The 19,510-nt window shown below is 49.6% G+C and overlaps 1 protein-coding gene across 1 annotated transcript; it reads right to left on the minus strand.

Annotated features, from left to right (window-relative positions):
- Positions 1–8,007: 8,007 nt before the first annotated feature.
- On the minus strand, positions 8,008–16,883 carry ZP3 (zona pellucida glycoprotein 3 (sperm receptor)). The gene is made up of 8 exons (XM_005879171.1): positions 16,599–16,883; positions 14,462–14,580; positions 12,409–12,512; positions 12,151–12,328; positions 11,937–12,054; positions 8,937–9,028; positions 8,669–8,796; positions 8,008–8,207 (listed from the first exon to the last, which is right to left on the minus strand). Exons 1-8 carry the CDS (start codon positions 16,881–16,883, stop codon positions 8,008–8,010), a joined length of 1,224 nt encoding a protein of 407 aa, XP_005879233.1.
- Positions 16,884–19,510: the final 2,627 nt, after the last annotated feature.

The raw sequence follows: 19,510 nt of genomic DNA on the forward strand, positions 1-19,510 counted from the left end.
GACCTGTTCAGCTGTATCTATCCTTTCTCCTTAGCCTGTTTGCTCATGACTTGCTCCTTCATTAATTTACTGATTATTTTACATCGTTTTTGTTTTTTTTAACATAGTTTTTACTGGTAGATACATGGTTCCAGGCCCTGTGCTGGGTACTGGGGATTAACACGTCAATTGGAAACTTGGTTTCTCTCCTGGAAGAACTTCGGACCTACTAGTAGTTGCGGAAATAGACACAAACACACAATTACAATATAGTGGGATAAATATTATGTTAAAGGAGTGGGAGCATAGAAGGATGCCCCTAATTTGGGGGTTGGGTCAGGAAGACATCACGGAGGGGGGGTGATGCTTGAGTTGGATTTCCAAGCCCACATAAGGGTTTGCCTGATGGACTGCAGGGAACCTCATGCAAAAGAAGAGAGATGTGAAAGTGCCTGATGCACTCAGCAAGCCGTGAAATGTTCGTTGTGGCCAGGGCAGAGGATTCATGAAGGGGCTGAGGACAGAGAAAATAGATTAGGGTGTGACAGGATATGAGTATGGGGAGAAGGCTGGGTAAGATTATAATGGTCTTTAAATGGCAAGCAAGGAATTTAGGCAACTGGAGCCAATGGAAGGATTTTTAGCAGGTCAGCATTCACCTTAGGATACCCTGTGTGGTGGGTGGAGGATAGATTGAAGGGAAAGAGGAAGTAGCGGGGAGACCAGTTTGGAGACTGTTGCTCTAGTCCAGGTCCAAGGTGATGAGGCCTAAATAAGGCTGGTGACTAATCTTTTGAGATCACAGACCTGTTTTCCAAAGCCATTCCCAGAAAAATGCTCAGGTGTCAGTTTTCACACATGTATGCCTACACATCACACACACGTTTTTCATATAGTTTCAGGGGTACAGAGTCCTCTGACTCTTAAACTCTAGTTAAGTATTTTTACATAATCTAATGTCACTCATACTTTATCAGGGATTTGAAGAAGACTCAAACTGCTGGGGATAGAGGAAGAGACATCCCCAATCATTCAGTTTAAAAACTTCACTTTATAGAACAGGAAGCTGAGGCCTAGAAACGGAGAGTAACCCACCCAAAATTAGTGAAAGAGGAGGAGTGCCTGTAGCAGGCCAAGTGTCTGGTACCCGGGACTCTCCCACCCGCCTGGGAGCCGACTTAAAGGACACAGGCCTTGAGTCTGGGAGACACCAAAGTCAGTTCTCCTAATTAATTTCAGAGCCAGAAATCCATTGAGAAATCAAGGGTAGCATTTTACCTGTGATTTACACCAGATAACTTTATTGGCTACAGTTTAGGATAGGAACATTTCCCTTCCCCACTCAGTCTCTTGTTTTCTCAGCTATAACCACCTACAACATTTCTAAAGCACCTAGTATGTGCCAAGCACTTGACAGATATCACCTCCCCGAATCCTCTCAGTGAGATAGGTGCTATTGTTATCTCCATTTTAAAGATGAAGGCTTTGAAGTGGTAGTTATTGATAAAAAAAAAAACACAAAAAAACAAAAAAAACCAAACACTACAGCACTGGCTGGTTTGGCTCAGTGGTTAAAGTGTTGGCTGTGGACCCTAAGGGTCACAGGTTCGATTCTAGTCAAGGGTATGTATCTCAGTTGTAGGTTCCCTCTCACATTGCTGTTTTTCCTCTCTCACTCCCCCTCCTCCTGCCCTTCCATCTCTCTCTAGAAATCAATGGAAAAAATATCCTTGGGTAAGGATTTAATAAATAAACTGTATGCCCATATTATTATTATTTTTTAAATACCCACTGCATACACGCCTAGAGACTCCAATAGAATACTGGTGGGAGGGTAAACTAGAAAGGTTCTGGAACCACGGCTCTGGAGAGGGGAAGAAGTGGAGGAGGTGGGGCTCTGGGGAGGTTTGCTGAGCCTGCCAAGGTTAGGGATACTGTGGCATCCAGGGGAGCCTGGGATAGAGAAGCTCCAAGAGGCAGGGAGGACACTGCCTGGAAGACTGGGTTGCATGAAGGAGAGAATCCTAGAAAAGGGCGAAGTCAACAAATTGAGTGTGAATAAGGGGAGAGGGAAGCACTGCAAGGTGTGAGGCTCTGGAGAGATCTGGGGTATAGATAGGGATTTGGGAGTCGCTAGCAATGACATTTCCAGATCACCTGGAAAGACCACAGATGAGAAAAAGTGAGTCCAGGGTTGAGGAACACTGGCTTTCAAAGAACAGGTGAGAGGTAGAAGTGTCTGGGAAGAAGGCTGGACTGGGGGACACTGGATGAGCATGGTGGCAGAGAACCCATGAAGGCAGTGCTCAGTGGTAACAGATACTCCTGGGAAGCCTAACAGGCTAGCCTCCTGGGAGGACAGCCTATCTCTGGGGTAGGGGCTCCTGCCTCCCAGTTCTGGGCTCTTTCACCTTTCAGTCTGCCCGCCGACTTCAAGAAAGGTTCCAAACTTCTGACCTTACTACACGGAGGCCATTGGTGACCACAGAGTGTTCCTATTGACAGGTAGGAGCTGGAGCAGATATACCTGTGGTCATGAAGGTCAGGAATGCAATCTAGGAGCAGACAGCTCTTTCAAGAACAATCTTTGTGTTCCACACACTGTGGGGCAGGGTGGAGGGGGCAGCAGAGGATAAACTCACGTGTGTAATGATGCCACTTACATAAGGTTGCCCATGGCTATGTGCGCCTGGAAGGACACCAGCCAACACAGTAACATCCAAAGGGCAGGATAGCGGGTGAATTTCACTTTCTTTGTACTTTTCCTGTATCATTTGAGTGTGTCCCAGTGAATAGTTTCCATTTTTATAACCTGAAAAGAAAGACTATATTTGGGGGGAAATAATGAGTTCTGATCATGAAAAGAAGCAAAATAGGACAGCAGCAAGAGGGAGCATGGGGAGAAGGGACTTCTACTTTTTAGACAGGAGAGAGGGATGTGCTGTGTCCTGTGGCTGCAGCAGGATGGCCCTCAGGAAGCTGGAAGTGAGGGAAACAGGATTGGCCACCTGCAAACTGAACTGTAAACCAATCTACAGAGCAAAGGGTCAGAAACACCTGCACAGCTGAAGGAGGCTGGTTAAATAACCCTGGAAGGCTAGGTAGAAAGACTGAGGAAGACTCACAGGTCTATTGTTAAGTAAAAAGCGTAAGAAAGGTGAAAAAAAGGAACTTTCCAAGCAGAATGTAAAGTAGAACATGTACCTATTTGTGTGGGGGATAGTGCTGGGGGGAATGTTGTTTTGTTTTGTTTTTAATGCACAAACAGGCTTGTAGGCATAGAAAATTTCTGGGAGGAAACCTAAGATGCTCCAACACAGTAGGGGGTGAGCTAAGATTTTTATTTACTATGTACTTATGCTATTTGTTTTCTATTAGAAAAAATGTGACAATGCACACACACACACACACACACACACAGTGGATTAGGTTTGCCTTGCACATAGGCATGAAGCCTAGGGGTAAGTGGGAGCTGAAACCTTTCTGGCTGGGGCTCTTTGTCCTAAATCAGCTTTTTATTTTTTAATATCTCAAAGGCTGGAGTTTGTGTAGCTCTCAGGTCTTCCCAAGCAACTGAGAATGAATGACATGGCCCAAGATGGAATGTGGCTATTAGCCATGGAATGGGGAGTGGTGGCTGCGAGAAACTAAGAGAAACTTAAATTTTTTTAAAAAGTTCTTAAACCTTACTCCAGGTGTCAGGGTTTACTGCTTTCAATGGCTGCAATCCTGGAACCAGCCCCCAGCTCTCCCTGGAGCAAGAACAGATCAAAGTAAACCCAGGCCGCTGTTAATGGGCTTGAGCACTTTCTGATGCTTTGCTTGTGAAGGCAGAATTCTGTTGCTCAGTCAGTGCCTCAGCTAATTGGCCTCCATCCAACTGGAGGGAGTGTCTGATTAGAAGCCACAGCTGCTTTGCTCATTATTTCTATTTAATAACACCTGGCATCTCTGGGTGATGGTGCCCGCTCAGGACCCAGGTGTGACCTACACAGCCAATAAAAGTACAATGGCTTTGCAGCCCCCTCCCCTAAAGGAATCGTCTTACGTAAGTCCTGCCCCGTGGAACACATTTTGAACTGGCTCATCCTTGCTAGTTCCCTTGCGGCAAATCCCAAATGCACTGCGCTCAGTGAATTCATCTAAGGAGTTTGCTTTTACACTAAGTAGTCTCACACTGGACCTGTATTTCCCCTCCGCCCCCCATCCCCAGATAGTGTTCTAGTTATAAGTACTCTGGCGCCCTGGTTTGGGATCTAGAGTTGCTCAAGAGAAGGGATCGATTATAGTGTGTGGACAAACCAGACTTTTTATCCTAAAGCCTGAGGGTGAGAGGCCCCTTGGGAGACACAGTTTTATCTTTCTGGTGGTATCCAACCTTCCCATGAAATCTTCCACTCTGCCCATGGGAGAAGCCATTTGTGCACCTATCAGCAAATTCATTTCTGCATTCCTGCTTGCCTTTTATATAAATCTGTTATTTGCAATTTCCTTTGAAGCAGTTTCTTACATCTTAGTTTCCTCAGTGAATGAGTTAAAACAAAATCTTTGACTCATTTTTTCATTTTGTATTTGCATGATCATGACTTTACTTTTTCCTCTCTTGTCCTTTAACATACCTCATCCCTTTTTGTCCCTGACTGCAAAGGCAAAGTTTTAAACCTGCACAAAAGGTGTTAGTTTATGAGAATGTCACAGGATAGAACATGAAGCTACCCCACACACCAGGGGAAGGGGAGCTGTAAGCCATGAAATCAAGACAACTGTCAATCCTCTGCCATCTCCCTCCCTTTCCCACTCAGGTGCCATCTTGAGGAGGAAGGCAGGACCCTCTGACATTACTGCTGGAGGCTGCCTGTTGGGCCTGCCCAGGGCCCGCTTCGTGCTGAGTTGAGGCCATCTGGGGCTAACTTTCAGGTCAATCCCTAGTCACACTTCCTCTGCACACCAGGCACATCTGCTTCCTCTTTCTGCCGAAGACAACAGAAGCTGAATGAGAGATGAGTTCCCACGGTGTCGCAACATCCAGGAACATGAGGGCAAGTGATGGGTGTTAAGGCAGGGACAGTCCCTAGGGTGTCCTGGGAGTAGCCTTTGCTTATAAAACAGCTTGGGTTGAACACATGCTGGACACCACGTTTCATGTTCATCCTCACAACGACCCTGAAGTGGAGAACTTCCTCATCTGAAACAGGATGTTGCTAGGCAGCGGTCAACAGGCTCAGTCAGGGGTAGAGCTGGGTGCTTGAGAGACAAGCCATCTGGCCCTGAGCGTCCTGCTGCATGAACCAGGATCCCACATGTGCTCTACTCACCCAGCCTCCAGACATTCCCATCCGACAACTGAAGGGACCTGCCAAGCCCGCAGTGGCAAGGAGACAGGCTTTCTCTCAGCCTCCAGGCCATGCTCTCTGCTGCTTCAGTTGACTTTCCTAACAGGCATGGTCCATCCATGGCACTCAGACCCCTTAATGGCTCCTTTTCACCAGCCCTACTCCCTCTACTCCATCCTCCTCCAGGGCACAGGTTCTCCCTGTTCTCTCCTCCCTCCACACCCGCTCCTCCCACTTTGCTTATCTAGCACCTGATAGTTCTTTGAGCGTTTGCTACAGGATCACTAACTCCAGGAAGCCCACCCCTCCTACACCTAGTCCTTTACTCCCTCACACAGCACACCATGACCTACTTGGGGGGCATGATTCCTTCTTTTTTTTTTTTTACACATATACATAATTTAATGTCTGTATTTCTTATTCATATATGATGCCAGAGGCCTATAATGTATAATAATGTCTAATAATAATAGTAACATTACATTTAAATGAAATTATACTCCCAGTACACATTTGTACATGTTTGATTTACCTAGGCTGTAAGGCTGGTGTGTGAAAAAATATCTATACAAGATTGTATATAAAATCAATTCTATACATAAAATATAATATATTTATAATATATATAATATATATTATATAGTATATAATAGATAATGTATAAAGTAGATTATTTTAATAGTCACCCAGTCACTTGAGCAGCATGGAACTGATGGTGGGAAACTGCAGAGCTCAGCTCTCTCGAGCCAGGTCCTGTGCACCCTCCTGCTCAGGCTCAGGCTCAGGCTCTGCTCCCAGCCTGTGGAACTCACCTGTCCCACCTCTGTCTAAAGTGGAGTGACAGGATTCACTCTCTTCTTTTAATCTTGCTCATTTAGCTCTCCACTTCCTCTCCCCTGAATCAACCGCCACTCTACATGCCGTGTCACCCATTGCAGGTGAACTCTCCCTGGCGCTCAAGCTCCTCACAGATGTTTTTATCCTGTGCTTGACTACGGCCTTCCCATGACTGCTCATAGAAGGCTGCAACTCACTCCCCTTCTGTGCATCTCCGGGTCAAAGCTAGGGCTTGCCTTTCTCCTCGGAGCGGCTTCTAGAATTAAAGACATTTTCCAACTTCAAGTCAAACTCAGCTTCTTCAAGATTCATGCCAAGCAGCTGTGTCTACTTTTGCTGCTGATCCTCACCCTGTCATTTAATAATAATTGTGTAACTATAAAAAAGAAGGAACTCTTACCATTTGCAACGGCATGGATGGAACTGGAGAGCATTATGCTAAGTGAAATAAGCCAGTCAATGAAGGAAAAATACCACATGATTCCTTCTTGATACAAATCCCCTGACCCAGTGCGCTTCAACACACTTGAATCACTAGGGGATTTTGTTAAGATGCAGATTCTGGGATGGGGCCTAAAACATTACCCTTCCCACAAATCCCCAGGTGATGCCAATGGTGTTTGCAGATCAGGCTAGGAGGGGCAAGGACCTAGGTCGTGGTCCATTGTGTACTTCTCAGACCCAGAATCACAAGACCCTGCTCTGAATGTACTTTAGACATCTGCTTCTATGCCCATGTCAACACATCTGAGCCTCTTGCCTCAGCCAGACCCAAAGCCACAGAAACAGAAAAGCTGGGATTCTGCAGTGAAGGCAACCTTCACCCAGAGAGGAGTGAGTCCCGTCTCAGATGATGTTGGAGCCAGCTAAGGGCCAGCCCACTCTGAGAGGCTTCACAGATTTCACCCCCAGCTTTTGTCTTGGCCTCATTGGAAACAGGACATTATAGTTGTCCCTGGAAGATGAACCTTCCCCCCAGGAAGGACATGGAGCTGAAAGCCAGGGAAATATAGACTTGCCTTCACAAACCAGCCTGGCCTCTCCACTATATAGACAGGCAGACTCACACTAGAGGCGCAACAGTACTTAAGACTGTGCTATTTGAACCCATGGTGCTGTTTTACAGTCTGTCCCTCCCCCACAACCACTCCAATTCACCATCTGTAGTCACTGCACTACACCCCAAAGGTTACTTTCTTCTGTGGACGAAAGGGGCCACATGCTAACCTGACAAGCTTAGGGAAGGCCTGCATGATGATCTTGCAAACTCAGAGACCTAAAGTAACCACAAAGGATGGTCTGAACTTAAACTTTAACTAAAAGCAGTTATGGTGGGTAGTTACATCCTAGGCCGGTATCTTCACTGACAAGGTCAACCTTTACCTTAACCGAGCTTGTCTTTTTGCATCTAATAGCAACATATCCTTGAGATGTCTGGGTGACTTGTAACTTCCCTTTTTCCAAACCCCTTGGGGCTCAACCTAATGTGCCTGGGCACCAGGACAGATAACATAAAAATGAAGGAATTTGTGTAATTGTTCCTGCACCCACCTAAGTATGTGTCTATCATTTTACTTTTTATCCAATCCCAGGGGTCCCTCCCCGCCCCCCCCCACTTTGCTTTCTCCCGCCTCTCTAATCTATCACCAGTGAATTTCATGTAACCCACCTACATCCCTTCCTTTGATTGCAGTGTATAAAAATAGATGAGAAACCACCATTCTCTGGAGCATTATCCCAATCCGTTGAGATATTGCTTCCTGGCAATTGTCGACAGTTTGGCTCAAATAAACTCACAAAATTCTTTACAGGTTTGAATGTTTTGTTAACACTTCTTTTATTGGGAAGCATACACAGCTCACTTCCCAGGGTGGAAAGCAGCCTGGCGCCACTTGGCAAGACCCAGAACAATGTTGGCCAGAGTCAGGGATGCCACCATTGCTAGGACTAACCCCAGCATCAAAGAGGTGAGAGAAGAGGTCGACTCCTCCACGTCAGGGTTACCAGTCTTTCCCAAGAAGATCAGTGGCCCCACTGTGACATCTGCCTCTTCTGTCACTGAAAGATAAGACATCGAAGGGTCACCTTTGTCCCTCACCAGGAATCGGGTTAGGGGTTTTGCTCTGCCTCGGTGGGCTGAACTAGGTTTTGTTTTAATCAAGAAAGCTCAAGCCCTAGCCGGTTGGCTCAGTGGATAGAGCATTGGCCTGTGGACTAAAGAGTTCCAGGTTTGATTCCAGTCGAGGGCACATGCCCGGGTTGCAGACTTGATCCCCAGTAGGGGGCATGCAGAAGGCAGCTGATCAATGATTCTCATCATTGATGTCTCTCTCTCTCTCTCCCTCTCCCTTCCGCTCTAATAAAAATATATTTTGTTAAAAAAAGAAAGCTCAAAATTGCACCCCTAGGAGTAAACATCTTTAAATGGGGGACGAAGGAGAAGAACGTCACCCTAAAGTGACAGCAGGTACCCTAGTCCAAGGGGAGAGCAATAGCCCTGTGGCCACCGTAAGACCTACCTTGCCTGCGCCTGCGGGAAGCGGACTCTTGCCCCTGTCCCACCAGTCTCCTGGAACGACTTGGAATGCCACAGCTGCCCTTGTTACAGCAGTGACAGATATCAGCAGTGCCTTCTACTGGGGACCAGCTGAGAGGGAAAGACGAGAGGATTAGATGACTGGGTTGCCTGCAAGAAGCAGTTTGCTGATAATATTCATGTTGGGGAACAGACACAAGGGTGGTCAATCAGGTTTTCTACCCCAGCCATGCCCAATCTCATCTCTTCACCTGTTGGAGGACTTGCTGAAGGAACAGGCTTTGTTTAGTTGGTCTGGGACTTGGTCAGCTGAAGTGACCTTCAGATGGCAGGTGATATATACCTGGAAGTAAAAGCAGTTATTACTAGCGGAGCTCTAAGCTGTATCAGTGACTTGAATAAGTCGTTTCTTATATAACCCTTAACCCTTGAGGGGAGGGGCGAAGAGCTTCATTTTAGAGGTGGGGCAACAGAAGGTCAGAGATGAACTTGTCTAAAACTTCAGAGCAAGTAGCAAATTGGACTCTAAATTGGAACCCATCATCTTTACTTTCCCAGCCTCTCCCAAACTTGTCTAATCACCAAGCATGCCCAACCGAGGCCCATTAAGTCAGAACCTTGGGGCCAGGGATCAAGCCCAAAGGGGCCACTATCCCCCAACCACCTGGAGTAGGTAAAATTTTGACAAAGCCAGGGCTCAGGTCAGCTCTGGTCCTCTTGATAGGGACACCTCAGCCAGAGGTCCTATTTTATACCCTACGTGGTATATCAACAGCCCCCTGCCAACCCTGCAAGGGCATGGAAATTCTATCACCTTCTCTCTGAAGCCTTCTGCAGAGCCACAAACCTTGGCCACCACCTAGTGGCCAAGTATACAGGCAGGGAAACCATTTTGGAAACAAACAAGGCAGGAGGCACTTCTATCTGCCCCACCACAGAAGGGTTCTGGGGCCTTGAGAGTCCCTATTCCAGGAGGGAACTGTTCTTATCCTCAGCTTCTTCTCAGTACGTTTTTCTGATGCTAACTGGGGCCTAAGATCCTAGGGTGGTTCCCCATTAGCTCTTGAATAAGTTGTTCCTTCTCCCTTGTGCCATGGCCACAGTCAGCCAGGCCACACAGCCCACCTTTGAGGGAGAACCTCCCAGAGCTCAGGCTACCTTCCACTGAGCAGCATTGTCCTCTGGTCTCAGTTACCTCCCTCTCCCTGGGGATGCAGATACCAGCGCAGGCGACCACCTGTATAAAACCTTAGGCCCGTCCTCCCCACTGGACCACCCCTGAAGTCAACCTCAACTCCCTATCCCCAAAGGATCCTCTAGCCTATGACCCAGAAGGGGGGACCAGGACCCTGACTCAAAGTCTGTTCTCCTTTATCCCCAGTTCCGTTCAACCCAGGACCTGTCATCAGAAGCTTCGGGACATCGCACTAACAGCTTTAATTCCTGCCCCTCCTGCCATCTACCAGTCTGTATCAAACTACTTCTGTTCTCAGAACAGAACTGCGGGCGAGGTGAGGGAGCAACAGCATACTCTTCTACAAATTCACTCTGCTTGCCCCTAATGCCTCCCAGCCTTTGAGCCTCTGGTTCAGTGGTTTGCAAACCTGGCTGCTTATTAGAGTCACAAGGAGCTTAAGTGGCTTGTGATGCATTTTCAAGTAAAACAAGATAGACTAGTGGATGGATGATGCTATAGTAAAACATGAATGGTAGAACCTAGATGGTAGGTACATAGGTGTTTGCTATAAAATTCTTTCAGCTTAATGTTTGAAGATTTTTATAAGATGTTGGAAAAGGCGATGCCAGGCCCCACCCCAATTAAGTGAAACTATATGGGAATATATGCAAGTATCATAATCACTTTCCAGGGGATTAGTATAGAGCTGGAGGTGAGAACCCCTGTTTTAATCACTTCTCCCTCCTGACCAGTATTCCAAACTTTACAACCCCTGTTTCTAACTTGCTTAAAAGCTACTTGAGCCCGGCTGGCATGGCTCAGTGGTTGAGCATCAACCTATGAGCCAGAGGGTCATGGTTGGATTCCTGGTCAGGACACATGCCCGGGTTGCGGGCTCGATCCCCAGTAGGGAGCATGCAGGAGGAAGCCGATCAATGATTCTCTCTCATTAATGTTTCTCTCTCCCTCTACCTTCTTCTCTAAAATCAAAATATATTTTTTTAAAAATAAAAGCTACTTGATTTTTATTTGTAAAATTCTACCAGCACTGACTGACTAGAGGGCAGTCCTTCTACCTGTGCTTCCTGCCCCATCTGTCCACACCTCAGTCATCAGGAGCAGTCTACACTTTAGCTCCACCCCCTCCATCCCCTTAGTTTCAAGTGGGCTTTCTCACTCAGTGGTTCTGAAGGGGTGGCCCCAGAGCCACAGCAACAGCCACTGGGGAGTTGTCAGCAATGCAGATTCTAGGCTCCAATCCAGACCTACTGAGCCAGACCCTGGAGGCAGGGCCCAGCAATATAGTTCAATGGGCCCTCTAGGCGATGCTGATGCATTTGGGTTTCACAAAGTCACTGGTCTAGCCCAGTGGTCGGCAAACTCATTAGTCAACAGAGCCAAATATCAACAGTACGATTGAAATTTCTTTTGAGAGCCAAATTTTTTAAACTTAAACTATATAGGTAGGTACATTGTTATTAACTTAATTAGGGTACTCCTAAGGCTTAGGAAGAGCCACACTCAAGGGGCCAAAGAGCCGCATGTGGCTTGAGAGCCACAGTTTGCTGACCACGGGTCTAGCCTATGATCAAGTTTAAGATGCTTCGCTGTATGAAAAGTTCTCACCTGCTTTCCTTGCCCTTCTAGAAAGCCTCCAGGAAGCTGACACCTCCTTTACTCAACCCCTCCTCATCTGGGTTCTGGCCCTGCTGACCTTGGCAAGGACAAGATCAGTGACCTGGTCACCAAATACCATGGTTGTTGGTGCTCATCTTATTTGAACCATCAGCTAAGTCTCCTGGGTTCCTCTTCTACTTTGTTCTATTTCTAGGACCCCTGATTCTGTCTCTATCCTTCATGGGTTTTCTACCTATCCAGGGGACTGTGTCACCCATGCCTTCTCCTTGAAGATCTCTCTAGAGCCCATGGCTTTATCTACTTGGCAAGTTGTGGAGTTACTAGGCTGGGGGCAGAGCTATCCAGTTATTACTCGAGACAACTAGTGAGCTAAAGCAGCAGAATAGGCCTGATCGGCCTGACCCCTAAGGTTCTGGGTATTAAAAAGAGGTATTACCATGTTTCTGGAGTCATTGGCAAAGTGGAACACATCCACTGTGAACTGGAGAGTCTCTGGCCCCGGTCTGGGTGCTCTGAAAGCAGATGAAGCATCAGAGAGGCCATCCACGAGACAACTGTGAAGAGAATGAGTGAAGAATGAAGTTAAAGGCCGGGGAAGGTGGCATAGGTCATGCTATGAGGTTTCCCCAGAAAGGCAGCCCAGCCCTCACCCATGGAAGTCCACAATGGTGTGATAAGGGGAGGCATTCCGGTTTGGCGTCGGTGTAGCCACACAGTGGTCCACGAACAGTCGCAGGGGCACATGGCTGCCCGTGTGAACTTCGGCCTGGAGGTGGGCTGTATCTCCCAGCTGGAAGGTGGGGGACCTCTTCTTAGAGCTCCAGTTCTCTGAGGGACACAGTCAGGAGTGAGAGCCTCTCCCTGCCAGCTCCCTCTGCCAGCTCCCCCTGCCAGCCCTCCTTGCTTACCCTCCATCAGGTACAGGGAGAAAACCAGCTTCTCCTCCGAAAACACTGTGGTCCTGAAGGGCACCCAGGTGGGCAGGATGGCGTGGCTGCTCACATTGCCCTGCCTGGGAAGAGAACAGGAGCTACCTGTTGTGGGGCTCACCCCTATGGCTCCACATTAGAGGGGGTCTCACTGCTACCTCATTGCAAAGTCTTCAGCGGTGGCCCAGCCAGACAGCTAGTCCAGGCCGCTGAACAGACACATGAAGTCTGAGCCTGTCCCTTAACCTCCTGTACTCAACACGTGTGAGTGGTTCCTCCCAGCCACGAGGACATCCGAGCTGCAGCATGAAGACAGATATCTCAAGTTCCTTTGGTTTCTAGACCCGCATCTGCTCCTGAAGGTTCACCTGGGAGGCTCAGGTGTGGGGTCTGAGGCCACAGCCCCTCTCTGTACCACTCAGGATTCTTGAGGCCAGGCCCAGAAAAGAAGTCCTTCAGAGACAAATGCAGTTAGGCCTCTGGCTCTTGAGAAGCCAGTGAGATACTCTGAGCCTGAACTGAGACAGGAAGTCCCTGGAAGCAGTCGGGTGTCTCAAGACATCTGCCCTGCTGACCCCAGGGGGTCTCATGGAAAAGCCTACTTCGAGAACCAGACCTCCGCTAACCGGAGCTGGGAGGAGGTATCTGAGCCCGAGACGAGCCTCCCGGCGGCCTGCAGACATCAGGCAGGTGAGCCAACATGCTCAGTTCAGACCCAAGCAGAGCTCTTTTGAAGTGAGAGATGGCCATGATCCCAGGAAGGCTTCAAGTCTCTCTGGCCAATAGGAGGGCAGGCACAGAGCCCTGCCCTTGGCGACTCCATCTCCCCCCACCACCACCACCACCCAACATCAGGCACCCAGCTCCTCCAGCTCTCCTTAGCTCCCTCAAGTCAGCTGCCACAGGTCAGGGCTTACCTCCTCCCAGTCTCCAGCTGGTCCCACCAGCTCCCGCATGTCTCTCCCACCGGCTACCTGAGGACCCTCCAGGTGGAAGAATCAGTTCTCACTCATTCTGCATGGTGCTTGGGGAGGGGCACCTGCTAACTGAGCCTGGACCCCTTCACTGCATCTCTCGGCCTTTAGAACCCATCTGTCCCCCTCCATTTATTAAGCCATAGGCACCAGGCCCCCAGGCTGTAGCCCCTACTAGTGACTCACTGCTCTCCCCTGGGTGGGGAGGGGGGGTAGGTAAGGGGGGGCAGGGTGGCTCTGCCTAGACTGTCTCAGCCTCACCTCTCCCAAGGCCCCATCCAGGATCTTGTTCTTGGAACTCCTCCCTTGACCTCTCTCCGGGCACATGCTCATCCCTGTACCCTCATGGTATCAGCACCATCCTCCCCTACCTTCCCCAGGGGGGAGGACAGGGATCAAGGCACTCAGCCCAGCACAGGACCCTGTGGTGTGTTATAAGCCACAGCCACCCTCTCCTCACACCTCAGTGCAGAGTTCACGGGCACTGCTTAGTGCTCAGGGCTTGAGGGGCTTCCCCCACACACGTGTACTGGGTTAAACCACAGGGAAACAGCAGATGTGGGTCAGAGCTTGGAACCTCTCCCTACACCAGTGGTTCTCAACCTTGGCTGCACATTACAATCACCTGGGAATCTTTTTAAAATCTGATTTCTGGGCCTCATCCTCCGGAAATTCTGTTTCTTTGTTATGGGGTGGGGCCACAACATTAGTAACAAAGAAACAGAATTTCCGGAGGATGAGGCCCAGAAATCAAGATTTTAAAGAGATTCCCAGGTGATTCTCATGTGCAGCCAAGGTTGAGAACCACTGCCCTACGCTATTGAAAAAGTGTTCTGAACTCCAAGGGGGGCCTGGACAGCTTTCACCAAGAAGCAGCTGTGGCCCAGAGCATTTCAGAGGCTCAGGAGGCCCCTGACTCCACCCAGGGCTGAGGGCAGTGACCACAGCCCAAGCACTTCCACCTTCTCGCAGCCATGCTGCCAAATGCTGCTGGGAGGCTGACAGGATTGCCAAGGGGCCTTGGCACCAGTGGCAGCGACAGCTCCTCCCACACTGACCTGGGGAAGCGGCATTCTATGGGCACCTCCACGCGGTTCGTCCTCACGATGGACAGATTTGCAACAGGGCGGGGGTTGTGGAGCAGGAAGGTGCTGTACACCAAGGCATCCTCCGTCACCTGAAGGAAAGGGGAGGGTCAGCCCCACCAGCTTCACCTGTCAGAGGTGGGCCCAGCCTCTGCAAGGGAGCAGGGAGGGGAGCCCAAAGGAGGCCGGGAGAACACAGGCCCGGACCCAAAGCCTGCTCTGCTGCGACCCATGGGAGAGCCTGGACAGGCGCTACCCTCACACCTCAGTTTTTTTGTTCTTGAAATGTTGAGGGCTCTGCAGGGGTCTGGTTCAACTCCCAGAGCTAGAGGTGTTGGGCATGTTCCTCTGCTCAGGCTGCCAGCCCCACCCCAATACACACCCAGTTTCCTCTTTCAGGGGAGGCCTGCAGCCAAGAAAGCCACCAGGATGAAGCCAGAAAGTTCCAAGTTACAGTGGGGCCTTGACTTACGAGTGTCCCAACTAACAAGTTTTTCCGAGATACCAGCCGTCTGTTTCTCGGCAGATTTTTTGCTTTGAGTTGACAGAGTAATTTGGGTTAACGAGCTCCTTAACGAGCTCGGTCTCAGAACCAATTAAACTCAATTAAACTCGTAAGTCAAGGCCCCACTGTACTTTGATTTCTAGGCCCACATCTGCTCCTTGTTAAGTTCCCCTTGGAGGTTCAGTAAGCACTTATGGTGCCCTCCCTCTTGACTTATTCTCTCGCCCATTTCACAGAAAGCCAAATTGGTTCCACTGGTTGCCTGAGGCAGGCAGAGTACAGGCAGGTGCCACTGGAGCAATTTGCAGCTTCTAATCAGCTTTTCAGGAGATCACCTGGGGCCCAAGTGGTTGCCTGGCCCGCCCAACCCCTCAATCTTCAGGGGAGTCCTAGCTTTCCATTAAAGAGTGCCCAGTCAGAGTTGGTCCGACGGTTGTGGGTTATTGTTAAGCTGATTAAAGAGTGCCCAGGCAGACCAGCTGCATAATTTGTGGGGCCCACTGCAAAATGAGAATGTTCAAAAGTTAAGATTTTCAGGACAGCAGGGTATTAAACCACTTGTGGGCCTGTGGAACTGCACAGGAGTCATTCCCAATCAGCCCTGCCCAGGTGATCCTTATCAGGCAAGATGGGGAAACCAATCATGGGAAACACTGCACTTGGCAGACTAGTGGAGTCATCTGGGATCTTAAAGATACTGATGTCTGGCTCCCACTTCTGTTCTGGTTTTAGTGCAGGATATGGGAACCGGGAGTTCTAAAAGCCCCAGCTTAGTTTTAACAGCTGAATTTAATGCAAAGATTTGAGAGTAACTAAGCTAGAATAATTCCTTAAATACCTACTGCACCTCTCCGGCTTCCCAGCCCTCCCCCACGGGATACAGGGCCCAGCAGTCTTCAAACCCTGGGAACCACACCTATAGCTCGAGCTCCAGGGGGATGCCTCCAGGGGCTGGGCTTGTCCCGCCCCAGGCAACTACTAAGATTTAAGTCCAGAGCTGGGTGGGCAGAAGTGGGAGCCCCATGATGGAGGGGAGGACAGGTTCTCCATGAAACAGAATGAAGTTAGTCCGGGGATTGTGGACCAGCTGGGGATCTGTGCCCCGCCAGCCCTGCCCTGCTGGAAGGTCCCTCCTAATCTGAGGATAGCAGTTTCGTGATAGCATTGATGAGATGCCCTATTGAGTTCAATTAGCCTGTGGTCAAATTGGTTTCGTTATAGACCATTTTGCTGAAAGGCACAGAACCTATTCATGACATTGAGGACTTACTAACCCCCCACTTTAGCGGAGAGGTCTGGCCTGGACAACTCATTTCTCCTCCTGAACATGCCTCCCCCATTAAGCCCTCACTCCCCAGTCTGACCTAAAATGCACCGCCCTCTGGACTCCACCCCACCTACCTAATTTGGCCAACTAAAGGCAGGAGCCACCAACTCTCTCCCCCGCTCCCCCCTAGCCCAGCTTTAGGCCTCAGCTGCTCCTCCTCCCATCCCACAAGTGAAAGGGAGCTGCCCTCGTCCCAGCTACACTGGCCCTGAATCCACACTCCCCATTGCGGGCCACCTCTCCCATGTCCTCCCACCCATGCCAGGCCCAAGCCTCACCTGCAGGCTGTTGCCACACTCATGTAGCCCAACCTCAAACCTGACCACATCATCGGTGTCCATAGAGACCAGGGGCTCACAGTCCTCGGGGCCCAGGGTGAGGTCTGCAGGCCTGATGAGCTTTCCGGTGCCAAAAAGGTCTTTGCTGACAGTGACCACGAGCTGGGCCTCCAGACACTTCACCACAACGCGGGGGGTCCCTCTCTGCCATATGGAATGGGAGTAGCAGAGCTCCGTGCCTCCCCAGAGCAGAAAGCAGATGAAAAGCCCATAGCTCAGCGCCATGACACCTACAAACACTCCCTCTAGTAACTGCTGGGCAGCCGCCCCTGCCCTCTTATACCCTGGATGATGGCCACTCACACCTGGGCTCCCACCTGCCCCCCTTCCTCAGCCAATCCAGTCGGCCAGGCCCTTGTGCTCAAATTGGCACCCCGTGCAGCAGCATGGGCATCACCTGGAGCTTGTTAGCAATGCAGGCTCTCAGCCCCGCCCCAAACTACAGGGTCAGAATCTGGCTTCACACTCCCTCCCCAATTGATTTGTATTCATGTTAAAGTTTGAGAAGTGTGGGCTGGCAGCCTGGCCAATCATAATTTCTCATCCCTTTCTACTCCCACCCCACGTGCTGACCTCTCCTCATAGCCCACTGAGGGAGTTAAGAGCTGTCCCAGGTCGATGGGGGAGGCCAAGAGAAAGGTCTTGATTGAAGGGTGGGTGGAATTTTATTGGAGAAGGCAGGTAGCTTATTCCAAGTCAGAGCGGGAAGAGGCATCATTAGGAGCTGGCAAATTTTGACCTGCTGCCCAACATTATGGAAGGTAGGAGGGGAGGTCAGTTGAGGTAGAGGCAGCTGTGTGAATAGAGGTGTAGAAAGGACACTGTATGGGCTGGGGAGGGGCAATTTCAGCTCAGAGTTGCTGGAGTTTCAGATTGGGGGGGGCGTGTGCAGAGGAGCAAGAGTGGCAGTTTAGGGGACTGGGGAGGACCATGAAGGTGCTGGCTGAGAGGTTGGATTTTACTCTGCAGTAGAGAAGCACCGCAGAGGGGCTGAATCAGGTACGTAATCTGCTAGCTCTGCCTGGAAGCCGTTGACTGGAGGCAAGGGTCAGAGGCTCCTGCGCCAGTCCTGGTGGGAGAGGGTAGAGCAGGATGGACAGGGTCAGCACTTACAATGGCCTACTCTACCAGGCCTGGGTGAAACTCCTTCCAGAGGGGAGGAGAAATACAAAAATTAATGGCACTTAATTCCTAGGGGTAGAAGTATGTACTCACTTGTAAATGCATGCCTCTAAAGTAATTGAACCATACACACACACAAAAAGAAATAAATAAAATAAAGTAATTGAGCCATAAGTTTAAGTTGCTGAAATACCCCATTGGGGTGTGTGTGTGTGTGTGTTTAATATTCTAGTTTACTTGTGGGAAAATAAATAAACGGAGGGAAGAGATTACCCCGACAACTTCCTCTGAGCTGATCAACATGGGGGTGGGGGGCAGATACAGTCAACAGAGAGAAGCAGGTAGGAACTCAGAGCTCAGGCTCCAAGCTCACCTTGGTGGCCTACCCCCGTGGAAGTCCCCTCTCTGGGTTTCCTGCCTTCCAGGCCCAGAGGGAGGGAGCCAGCTCTGGCCTGTGGCCCCGGCAGGACAGCTAGCTGAGAGACCGTACCCTACGAGCGGGGCCTCACTGAGGAAGGAAGGGACCTCCCATACTTGTTACCCACGGCTGTGTTTTCGAGTTGTGCTCACAATAGGGTAGGGTGGGCTGGTGGTGAGAAACCAGGACCTCCCTGAAGCCTCATATTCATCCCCTCTTGCTCTCTGCCTCAGAGCTAACCCCCTTAGAAGACTTCAGAACAAAAGATATGAAGAAAGTGGTGAGGGTCAGATGAGGCATGTACTGGTGGGGGGAGTCTGGTGAGGATAGGGGTGTCTTTTTAAAAATATATATTTTTATTGATTTCAGAGAGGAAGGGAGAGGGAGAGAGAGATAGAAACATCAATGATGAGACAGAATCATTGATGGCTGCTTCCTGCATGCCCCCCACTGGGGATTGAGCCCGCAACTGGGGCATGTGCCCCCCTTGACAGTCGAACCCAGGACCCTTTTCAGTCCTCAGGCTGATGATCTATCCACTGAGCCAAACCAGCTAGGGCGATAGGGGTGTCTTTATATGCATGGAGTGGTGGTTAGCAAGTGGCATGGGGCTTGTGTTTCTCTTTTTTTGTTTCTGTTTGTGAGAGAGAGAGAGAGAGAGAGAGAGAGAGAGAGAGAGAGAAAGAGAGAGAGATTCTCTTTTTTGGAAAGATCAGTCCTCAGGCTGATGATCTATCCACTGAGCCAAACCAGCTAGGGCGATAGGGGTGTCTTTATATGCATGGAGTGGTGGTTAGCAAGTGGCATGGGGCTTGTGTTTCTCTTTTTTTGTTTCTGTTTGTGAGAGAGAGAGAGAGAGAGAGAGAGAGAGAGAGAGAGAGAAAGAGAGAGAGATTCTCTTTTTTGGAAAGAGAACTAGAGACACCTCCATCAGGAAGCATGACCTGCTCAGCCCAAGCCAGATTCTGGGTCTTTTGCATTTTTTTTCTGGGAAGTGCTGCCCTCTGGTGGCCAGAATGCACCAAAGGCCCGGCCACCAGCCCAGAGCATAGCATTTTTCTTAACATTCCTTATTGCCCAGATGTTGGTTTCTAAGTACTATTCCTCTGTAAAAGCAGAACCCAGGGATCCTTGGAGAGTTGGCTGATTCAAGGGTAAGGCCAAAAAATACAAGGAGACTCTGGAACATATTGTTAAGCCAAAAAAAAAAATGTTCACAAAATGACAAGGATGTATCAAAAGAACACAAGAGGCAAACTGAATGGTGGTGGTGATTGGGGGTGAGGGGGTGGGGGTGAGGGGGGAAAACCCA

The sequence above is a fragment of the Myotis brandtii genome, unplaced genomic scaffold, assembly GCF_000412655.1.
Source record: "Myotis brandtii unplaced genomic scaffold, ASM41265v1 scaffold583, whole genome shotgun sequence".
In the NCBI taxonomy this organism is placed as follows: domain Eukaryota; kingdom Metazoa; phylum Chordata; class Mammalia; order Chiroptera; family Vespertilionidae; genus Myotis; species Myotis brandtii.

Coding starts and splice junctions, on each gene's coding strand:
- ZP3 (XM_005879171.1), bottom strand. CDS start 16,883: ATGGCGCTGAGCTATGGGCTTTTCATCTGCTTTCTGCTCTGGGGAGGC. Junction 12,329..12,408: donor CTCCCTGTACCTGATGGAGG/GTAAGCAAGGAG, acceptor TGTGTCCCTCAG/AGAACTGGAGCTCTAAGAAG. Junction 8,797..8,936: donor TTCAGCAAGTCCTCCAACAG/GTGAAGAGATGA, acceptor TTTCCCTCTCAG/CTGGTCCCCAGTAGAAGGCA.